Here is a 10000-nt window from a genome sequence, read left to right as displayed (position 1 = left end):
ACACACGCGTACGTACGCACGCGCACACACACACACACACACACACACTAACCTGCGGGGCTGGGTGAAAGACAGAGCGAGGAGGAGAGAGAACAGCGTGTCTCCTCAGCCGGTCATGACTGAGCAGCAGCTTCACCATGACGGAGGAGCTGCCGTCGCCATGACAACCTGCAGCCTGTCAGATGGAGGAGACGGCCGAGGAGGGATGGAGGGATGGAGAGAGGGAGGGACGGATGGAGGGACAGATAGACCGGCAGAGAGAGAGAGAGAGTTGGAAGCGTCCACTCACGGTGTCGTGGCTGAGCCGTTCCTCTGCAGAGGTGTGTCCGACATGGCTGCTGCTCCTCCGGCTCCTCCTGCTGCTCCTTTCCCTTCTCCTCTTCCCGCCTCCTCCACCTCCTAGGCGTCTCCTCCTCCTTCGCCTTCTCCTCCGGTCTTCCTCCTCCTCCTGCTGCCTGCTACAGCGTGAGCCCGTCGCACCAGAACGTGCGGAGCGGCTGCTGCTGTTGCTGCTGCATCACCGCGCTCTGCCGGGTGGAGGAGAGAGAGAGAGTGCAAGAGAGAGAGAGAGAGAGAGAGAGAGAGAGGGGTGGGGGTGTTGGGGTCACTGGTTTGTGTGTGTGTGTGTGTGTGTGTGCAGGTGATGAAGAGGGGAAGAGGCTGAGGATGCAGCATGGATGAGAGGACGGAGCAGCAGCTCAGCAGCAGTGGCTCCTGGATCTTGCAAGATAAATTTAGTAAAATGGGTTAAAAACAACATCAAGTTGAGCCACTCAAGCAAGAACCCAGCAATCCTCAGAGCGTCATCAGTGAAAACCGATCGAGGTGTTGCTGATTTTCTTTTCTTAGAATACTTTGAAAACTTAAAGCAGAACAGAAATACTCCCACTCAAAAATAGATCATCATATTATGATTATTGTTATTACTATGTAGCACAATCAAATCCCAACTCCCACAACACACTCAACTAAACGACAGACAGTAGCTGCGTTTCCATTACGCCCAGAATTGGAACCCAAAACCCAAATATCACAATAGAAAAGTGGTTACGGAACCACCTAAACTTCGAAAAACCTTCGAGCTAATCCTCGAAGCTAGCCATTCGAAGCTAGCTGAGCGAGTTGTCAGCTAACAAAGAAAACTGAGAAGCTAAAAAATTAAATTAAATTTAAAAAAAAAAAATCGTCACGAACCCAAACTTTCTTCCCCGCCTCCGTTTTCTTGCCTTTTTCTGCCTCACGACAACAACCATTCTTTGTGGCGCCATTACGCTGTTCGCCACTGGAGCTGAAGGCTGCGTGTCAATCACCCTACCTGCTGGCGGACGTCACTCACCGCCTGGCACCGCGAGACCAGCCACCTCGTTTTTCTCTTACTCATGCCACCAAAATACTGCACAAAATTTAGCGTCAAATGACGAAAAACACAAAGTACTTCTAAGTTCTGGAACACTGGTCATCACTTTTTCAAAACGTTTTATTTGTGGGGGGAAAGAAAACCTGTGCAGAGTTTTTTTTAAACAATATGACAAAACAAAAGAAGTGACACTGTATTTGTTTATGAACATTGAGGGAAAATTACATCATTAATTTCTCCTGTGTATCTTGGATATTTTCAGTTTAGGAGCAAGGCTGTGCCACCCTACACACACACACACACACACTGCCCCCTGCTGGCTGCCTCACATCCTTCAAGGTGTCTCCCATTAATCATGGGGGCGGAGCGAGGGGAGGAAAGCGGAGATGTGAGCCTCGCTAATCCAGACTGTCGTGTGTTGGTCAACAGGTACGTCTTCGTCACGGTAAAATATTGTTTGTTGGAGCTATTTGTCATTTACATAATATTTAATTATTTAGTTTTTATTTATTTATTGTATAGTATCAAACTTTGCTTGTTCCATATTCCACGTTGAAGCATATAAAATGGTTCAGTTTCACTGTTCTATCTGGAGGAAGATTTTTTTTTTTTTTTCAATAAATATCAACGTTCACCTTGCATCATCCTTTTTTTTGTTGCAAAAAACGCAAAGGGGTGTAAAAAAAAAATTAAAAAAAAGAAGAAAAAAAAGAATTTTTTTAATACAGTGGTGGCGTTGTAACGAGAGACATTAGGAAACAGTAGCCAAACGGCGTGCATCTCTTTTGGCACTGAACAACAGAAATTCAAAAGGGTGAAAAATCGTTGCGCCGCATTGGAACGAACAACAATTTGTCCCCCGCCAGTGCGACGCAGACAAAACACCGTCCTGAGGGTTCGCCGCAGACTCACGCAGGCCGAGGAGAAACGAAAAGAAAGAATAAAAAAAAAAGATTGCGAAAAAAAACTAAAAATCATAGCTCAGCAGCGTCGGGGGGGAAAACAACAGTCCACTGTACAAAACTCAAACAGAGGCATCACTTTGCTTCTCTCCCGCACACAAACGGGACGTTCAGTCAGAGGACAAATACATGCAGAGAAACAACATGATGAGAATGAAGTGATTTTCTTTCCGAAGTGATTTGACTTCTTCACTGAATTATTGCATAAAGATCTCGCACACATTTCTTTTTTTTTAAAAAAATGCCCATAATGAAAGTCAACAGAATCACTTTCTGCTTGGAGCTTGAGAGTTTCACACTGAAGTCTATAAATACAAACACGGGTGGATCACACACACACACACACACACACACACACACACACACACACACACACACACACACACACACACACACACACACACACACACACACACACACACACACACACACACACACACACACACACACACGAGAATTCCCTGAAGTTTCCTGCGAGTACAAAATAAAAACTCGCTTCTTGTTTCCTTCGTAGCGTCGCACCAAAAAGACGACGATGTCGAGGGACCGGCTCCCCCTACTGGTCACAGAATGTTCCACCAACCATTGCGGAATATGTCAAGGGCCCGGTGTGCGAGCTTATGCGGCACTTAATCGAGTGGTGTGGGAAAAACAAACAAACAAACACAAATCATACTGCCGATATGGTTCCGACTGATCCCACGTTTTCTGACATCTGACCTGGTATCTCTCTAAAACCAGCACTGATGTCATGTTGGTCCACATTCTGGCTCCCGGGAAATGAGAACCCATGTCATGACAACGCGACACAGATTAAATCAACTATCATTATTGATCTCACACCAACAGATGGCGCTAAATGTTCCCCACTGGGTCTCCAACCGCTCGTTGTGTCGTTGAGGACAAATTGGCAGTTAAAACGCAAACTTGCATAATTAAACCGGAGGAGGACGCTTCCCATTTCTCCACGGGTGCGAGTTTAGTAAGCCACACCCACTTTGGGATGCAGTGACCAATGACAGGGGTGGGGTGGGTGGCTACGACCTTTGGAAAAAAGCACCCAAACTGGTACTTTGGCTCCACCTGGTGTTTCCCAGCAGTAGTGCAGCGCTGCGTCGTCGCCACGTCCACAGTGACCTCAGGACGCTTCGGCCGCGACCTTTTCGACCTCTGGAGGGGGCAGAAGGAGCGCTGGGTCCGTTCGGTGGTCTGGGGGAGAAGAGGGAGGGGGGAGGGAGGGGTGAACGGCGGCTCAAGGGTTCTGGTCCGAATGTGGAGTCTGGGCTGAACCTGCCGAGCACAAGTCAGTCACATGGTTCTCCTCCCGCTCACTGTCACACCCCTCCTCTCCCTCCTCCTCCTCCTCCTCCTCCTCTTCCTCCTCCTCCTCTTCATCTTCTTCTGCTACTGCTGTTTCTTCTTCTTCTTGTTCTTTTTCAAAGACCAACTCCAAGGTGGCTCCACCCGCCGCTCCTCCCGCCAGCTCCTCCCCCTCCCTGGACAGGTGCAGCCTGATGTTCACGCCCACGGCCGGATTTTCCGCTTTGTCTGCAAGGCAGGAATATAAAGGTGAGAGAATGTTTTTGATTGGTGGAATCTGATGCGCATTTATATAAATATAGATATATATGGAATGAAAAGCTTCATACTGAAGGGTTTGTGGGTTACAAAAGGCCAAAAACATCAAAATAAGCTCCAACAAACGTCTGTCCGTCCTCACCGTGTCCCAGCTGCTTCTCTCTGGGCAGCAGCAGCACGTCAACGTTGTGGTGCTGCTCCAGGGCGGCGGTGAGGGCGGCGCCTTCGCGGCCGAACAGGAAGAGCAGCGGGATGGTGATGTCGGCGGTGGGCTCGCCGTCGCCCACCATCTGGAAGAGCGGCGTGTCGTCGCTGTTGCTCCCCTCGCGTTGGTCTGAGGGGGAAAAGTCGAGTAGAGATAGGAGAAGGAGGGAGGTAGATAGATAGATAGATAGATAGATAGATAGATAGATAGATAGATAGATAGATAGGAGACTGTCTATGACTTTTTGTTTTCAATCGGCTGCGCTCACCGATGATGATGACTCCGGTGGCGCCAGCCTCCTGCAGCCGGCGAGCTTTGACAGCAAACATGCAGTCGCCTCGCAGCGCCAGCGCGATGCGTCCCTTAAGCTGGGCGGCGTTGTGGACGTGGCCGCAGGCCGTGTAGGGCGAGGCCTTGACGATACTGCCCTTCACCTGCAGAGGAGACGGCAGCCACAAGGATGAAAGGACGGCTCTGAACTCTGGCTCGTGATCAACGCAAGTGTTCAATCTGGCAAGAGGAACAAGGGTGTCCGACATTTCATGGTTCAGTGATCCTTTTTCCACGGTGGGCGACCGCTCACCCCGTGCTCCTGCTTGCTGAGGTCCATCCCGAACTTGGCCGGCCCCGCCGTCAGCACGGTGCGGCCCAGGAACGGCGGCGAGATGAGCTGAACGGCGTGCGGCACCACCTCATCCTCCTCAGCCAGCTGGCTCAACTCGGCCACCAGCTTCACGCGGAACACGCCCTTGTGCTGCTGGAAAACAAAGGAGCAGCTTTTATTCCCTTGAAAAGCGGTCCAACTATTACGTTTATTGAACTACATTCCTTTTGATTGAGGGCGCATTTCCTCCAATGCCCTCTGGGAGACGCCACAGGGCACTCAAAGCTCGCACATCCTGACTGAGAGACGTTTTTTTTTTTAATTGAATGGTTTGAATTGATCGCAGGTCTCACCTTCCTGTATCCCGCCGCCTCGTTCAGCGGCGTCAGCGAGATGCCCATGCTCTTCAGGAACTCCACCGGCTCCAGGCCGCCGTCGTGCAGAGGCAGCTCCACGTCCCTGAAGGCAACACGACAAGAAAGACAAACAAATAGGACAAACGGCCAGTCACACACACACCCCTCAGCGACAGAACACCATCACCAAAGTCCACTCTGCCAGCGTTTGGTCACCTGAGGGGGGAGGGGTGGTAGGCCCGGCCCACCCCAGTGAGGTACTTGTATCCATCGCGGATGGTCTTGGCGAAGGCCGGGTTGTTTGGGAAGAGTGTGTCCATGGAGGGGCAGGAGCGGGAGAAGAGGTCGTCCTCCTGGGAGGCTGGAGACGCCTCCTCCTGCAGCAGCAGCGACAAACAAACCATTTGGGATCAATAAAGTACATTTACTGTATCTATCATGGACGCATTGTAAGAACTGGATACCGGACTGGCGCAATATGTGCCGATTTCTCCCAGTGGCCACTTGAGGTACTGCATCAAAAAAAACTCCCAAGCCCTGAAACGCGCTTGATAGCAAATCTTTCTGTTGCAGATTTTTCAGCTATGGTCTTTTAGTCGTTTAAAAAAATGATAAAGGCCAGACAATCACCAGAAAATGGTTTATTCCCAGCATGACGTCACAACATTGTACATGCTGCTTTGTCTCAGCTCGTTCTGATTGGCTGCGTCCCGACGTGTCTGTAAGTGACGTTCACCAGAACAGTTCTGATTGGCCAAATAGACCACGAGAGTTACAGAGGCATGAAGGGAAGCGACACTACTGCGCATGCTCTATGGGCCCATTGATGCAGAAGTCGGATGGACGGTGGGCGGAGGAATTCACCGTGTTGTTGCTGCTGCTGCTACTGCCGCCCTGACGGGGCCTCCTGGTGGTGGACAGCGACACGGGCAGCAGGTGGGCCTCGGTGGTGAAGATGTAGTCGTCCATGTCGATGGGCAGCTCGCTCTTCTCCGTGAACAGCAGGTAGAGGTACTTGAACATCTCGGCCAGGAAGAAGGAGTCCATCCTGCAGGGAGGAAAAAGAGGAAGGGTCAAGATTTACAAGATTCGGGAACTTTATTGGTCACATGGTCAAAGGATGTGCAGTAGAATGTGAAGAGTGGCAATGCTCCGGCCTCGCTGTTTTAGAACCCATTGTGGCCCAACAGTCCAAATGTTTACCCAGACTAAAACTAAAAGCGCAAACAGGGTCGGCGAAAACAACACTGGGTCCTTGGCGACGCGGCCCACCTGTCCTCGTGCATCCCCGTGCGGACGTCCTGCACGGCGGCGAAGCCGCAAGGCACCCTGGCGTAGGCGTCGAGCTTCTCCACGATGGACTGTCCCACCCTGAGGTAGTAGGGGTCGCCAGTGGCCTGCAGGGGTCGCCAGTGAGGCGTTCAACCATGGCTTTATTAGTTATGACTTACTTTTGATTTATGAGTTATTATAACTGATCTGCAGGACATCAGTGATAATAATTCATTGCTTTTTTACTTATTGAACTGATTAGTTATGTCAACGCCAGTGAAGAGTTACTGTACATGCATTTATATGTTTTACTTGTATTTATTGCTTATTAACTTAATTGACTGCACTGAAGGAAGGCACTTTTAATTTTTGTTACTCAACTGTACAATGACGACAAAGGAATTCAATTCAGTTACCTTGTAGAGGTAGTAGGTGCTCTCTGCGAACTCTGGCCTCAGCAGGTGCTGCCCCCAGTGGACTCGGAACTCAGTGGTGAAAGCCTGCAAGAGGACGACGACACACAGCGTCAGTAAGCTGCAAGCAAATCTAACCGTCTCGAACGGTCAAACATTAGTTATGGAAATCTTACGAAATATTAACTGCTGTTCTATTTAGAGAAACTCTTCACCTCTGGCAGGAACTTGTGCTGCTTGGTGACCTGGTAAAGCATCTCGTGGGTCTCGATGGCTGGTTTCAGATCTCCTCGCAAAACCTGCGAGACGAGGGAAAAAAAACAAAAACATCACACCTCCGGCAAATTTCCACAGGAGGCTGCAAATAAAATTCCTGGGTGAAAAATTCCTGACCTGCAAGCCGGGGAAGAAGGCCAGCAGGGAATCCATCCAGCTGCGCACGCTCACCGTGGGGTTGTGCATGTGCACGTTGAGCAGCAGCGGCGGCTGACTGATGTACTTCATGATGGCGCTGTAGTGCTGTTGTCCAACACACACACACACACACACAGCGTGTGAGACTGGCAGCAGGCAGGCAGCACCTGCAGACTGACGAGCCTCGGCGGAGGAGGACTCACCGTGTTGAACCTCTGCAGGAAGACGTCATCCCCCAGCAGGATGTAGGCCTTCATCAGGTACTCGTAGTAGGAGTCGATGCCGGCGCCGACGCCGCTGTCTGCGGAGCCACAGGTCAGGAGGTCAAGCCCCACCTACAGAGCCACGGAGCCCTGGCCCTTTCAGACGGACTCTTACCCCTGCGCACCCACTCCTCGTTGTGGATGTTGATGACAGTGCCCACCAGGTCACTTCCCTTCTGCCTCCTCTCCCACAGGACGTCCAGAGCCTTACGAGCATTCGTCTGGAAAGAGAGAGGACAGAAAACGTCAAAACCGAAATCACAACAATAACCACCACAAAGTAACAATAATAATAATAATAATAATAATAATAATAATGATAATAAAACCTCAAAGACAGATTCTCCCGACAGCCTGCTGAGGGCAGCAAACTCCAGGATCATGGTTCCAGCGCAGGCTGTGCAGGTGTCCGACTCGGTGCCTGTGCGGGACAGAGGGTTCAGGACCCCGTAGCGCAGATTCACCTGCAAACACACAGAGGCATGGAAAGTAAAATATAAATATGCGCAGTTAAGTGAACAAATCTTTTGTATCTCATAGGTCATTTGTATCACTTGCTTAATTAATTGTTAGAATTTTTGTATTTCGATCAAAGGGTGTATGTGTGAAGTGTGATGATAATTCAAGACAGTTTCTTAAGGGCTAAAATGAGCACAACAGGGACAAGTTAACTGGAGCTATTCTTAAATAAGACGAGGAGAGAAACAGAGTGGTAAAAAAATTTGATGCTCGTACTAAAAAAACAACCTTTATAACAACAGACGAGACAACCAAGCACCACATGGTCGGTTGCTACAAGAGAAGTGGCTGTAACTTAAAGGGCATTGTCTGTGTTGCGTTCAGGTGGAAACAGTGTGACCAAGCGGCACCTTGGGGTAGGGCAGGCCACTGGTGGTGTTGAAGGCGGGCAGCAATCGGTGTCCCAGCTCTCTGGCCATGTGCAGCAGCTCGTCGCGGTACCACGGCATCCTCTGGCCCCGCTGTCGCAGTAGGTCGGCCATCACGTGGGCGCCCAGGAGCCCCCTGGGGTGCAACGAGAGAGCGGGACGGGCGGTTTCCGACAAGTGAGGATAGACAACAAAACAAAGAAGAAAAAAATAAGTTTTTTTTTCTTCTTCTCACCCTAGAACCCTGATGTTGGTCTCAAACACAGACACCACCACGTCGTTGTCTAGCCGCACGTCCCTCAGCACCTTCCTCACTGCCTCCTCAAACTCGTCCAGCTTGTTTAAAACCTTCACAAACACACAAGTCCGCTTTGGATCAGAGCACCATGTACGCTAAAACAACTTTCAGTGCAGAGCGAGTTCTCACCACCAGGGTGTCGAGGGTGTCGATCAGCGTGAGAGAGAACCTGCAGATGCAACAGAGACGGGGGGACAAAAAACAATGAGCCAGTGACTCTCGCTGTGCTGGATCACAACATCCTCATCATCATATGAAGATCAACTCACTTCCCCAGCGAGTCGTCGATGTCCCCTCGGTTGGGCTCCTGACCGCGGACCCTCCCCCGGCAGCTCAGAGGCATCAACTCATCAGCTGGGTAGGCGTATTTCTGCAGGGATGGGAGGATTTCAGAGGGAGAAAAAGAAATGTTGCTCACTCCATGTGTCTTGGAGGAAAGAGTAGAGCTCTGACAGATGGGGTGTGTGGATGGATGGATGGTTGGATGAGGGCTTTGTGGCTTTAATATTGTGCAACATGGGAATTTGATAGCAGGCAAATCAGCGGCAGCATCTACCATGTAACTTCCGTAGGCGTGGTCGAACATCTCCAGGATCTGGTCCCTGCACAACAACAACAAGAGGGGAGGTTGAGGAAAGGTCGCCACAACTTTGACATCCTCGCACGGCTGTAAAAGTCAAACAAGCATTTGAAAGTTTGCATCATTCGTGGCCAGATCTCCACCTGACGCCAGTCTTCTCCTCGGGGCTCATGACCTGGCTCTCCCGGCACGACGCCCAGCAGCCAAACAGGCCGACGACCAGCAGCGCCTTCACCATCATCCCGGCACCTCGAGCCTGCGCCGGCTCCGAGCACAGCTTGAATCCCTCGGTCCACATGGAGTCTCGCCTCGGGTTGAGCGTCAAGCGGGGACAGCTTCTTTTTTGAATTCTTTATTCGAGCATAAAAAAAACAAGTGCTGAATCAGTTAAACAAAGAAACATAAATAAAATAATAACAAAACATACAAAAAAATGCAAGCCATAATACTCAAAGAAAACAAATATCTAGAAAATTAAATATGCTGAGACTAAGTACAAAACTTATTTAAACCTACCCCTATTCACTTCACGTCACCTGCATATCATTGCAGTCTATATTAAAGTGTATTAAAAACAAGATTTTGCATGCAGCTATTAAACATGATCAACTACTACATTACTCTTTCAAGCAGCTTCCCCCTCTGTTCTCCGCACCTCCGTCCACAGCCACACAAAGTCAAATAGTCCCGCAGCCGCTGACCTCCCTCGGAGTCCCGCTCATCCTCTCCTCGCTTTACCCGGGTGGACGTTCACTTCCTCCCATCTCCATGACCCCTGCGTCCACCGGGGGTTGCTGCAGCCTTGATTCCG

The 10000-nt window shown here is 50.2% G+C and overlaps 2 protein-coding genes across 4 annotated transcripts in view; both read right to left on the bottom strand.

Annotated features, from left to right (window-relative positions):
- The window catches only part of palm2akap2 (PALM2 and AKAP2 fusion), a 48835-nt gene extending 48463 nt beyond the window's left edge, over positions 1 to 372 (bottom strand). Inside the window, exon 1 of one of the 3 annotated variants that reach the window (XM_076028942.1) lies at positions 290 to 372. In XM_076028942.1, the coding sequence (XP_075885057.1) occupies positions 290 to 333 (44 nt within the window). In that variant the 5' untranslated portion in view covers positions 334 to 372. The remainder of the gene's footprint in view (positions 1 to 289) is intronic. The other 2 variants (XM_076028943.1, XM_076028944.1) reach the window with 2 other exon arrangements.
- A 2132-nt stretch (positions 373 to 2504) lies between these two features.
- LOC142890135 (ER degradation-enhancing alpha-mannosidase-like protein 3) overlaps positions 2505 to 10000 on the bottom strand; it is a 9826-nt gene continuing 2330 nt past the window's right edge. Inside the window, exons 3-22 of the mRNA XM_076028961.1 lie at positions 9333 to 9539; positions 9166 to 9211; positions 8879 to 8979; positions 8739 to 8778; positions 8547 to 8659; positions 8294 to 8447; positions 7754 to 7888; positions 7540 to 7645; positions 7365 to 7462; positions 7141 to 7266; positions 6963 to 7046; positions 6751 to 6834; positions 6335 to 6459; positions 5927 to 6110; positions 5279 to 5436; positions 5060 to 5165; positions 4686 to 4859; positions 4371 to 4536; positions 4040 to 4231; positions 2505 to 3867 (exon numbers count right to left, since the gene is read on the bottom strand). Coding sequence (XP_075885076.1) covers positions 3572 to 3867; positions 4040 to 4231; positions 4371 to 4536; positions 4686 to 4859; positions 5060 to 5165; positions 5279 to 5436; positions 5927 to 6110; positions 6335 to 6459; positions 6751 to 6834; positions 6963 to 7046; positions 7141 to 7266; positions 7365 to 7462; positions 7540 to 7645; positions 7754 to 7888; positions 8294 to 8447; positions 8547 to 8659; positions 8739 to 8778; positions 8879 to 8979; positions 9166 to 9211; positions 9333 to 9539 — 2695 coding nt within the window. The 3' untranslated portion in view covers positions 2505 to 3571. The remainder of the gene's footprint in view (positions 3868 to 4039; positions 4232 to 4370; positions 4537 to 4685; positions 4860 to 5059; positions 5166 to 5278; positions 5437 to 5926; positions 6111 to 6334; positions 6460 to 6750; positions 6835 to 6962; positions 7047 to 7140; positions 7267 to 7364; positions 7463 to 7539; positions 7646 to 7753; positions 7889 to 8293; positions 8448 to 8546; positions 8660 to 8738; positions 8779 to 8878; positions 8980 to 9165; positions 9212 to 9332; positions 9540 to 10000) is intronic.

This window comes from Nelusetta ayraudi, unplaced genomic scaffold (assembly GCF_046127955.1).
Source record: "Nelusetta ayraudi isolate G7.1 ecotype Tasmania unplaced genomic scaffold, CSIRO-AGI_Nayr_v1 ptg000026l, whole genome shotgun sequence".
Lineage (NCBI taxonomy): Eukaryota > Metazoa > Chordata > Actinopteri > Tetraodontiformes > Monacanthidae > Nelusetta > Nelusetta ayraudi.
This window is presented reverse-complemented; position numbering and strand designations above follow the sequence as displayed.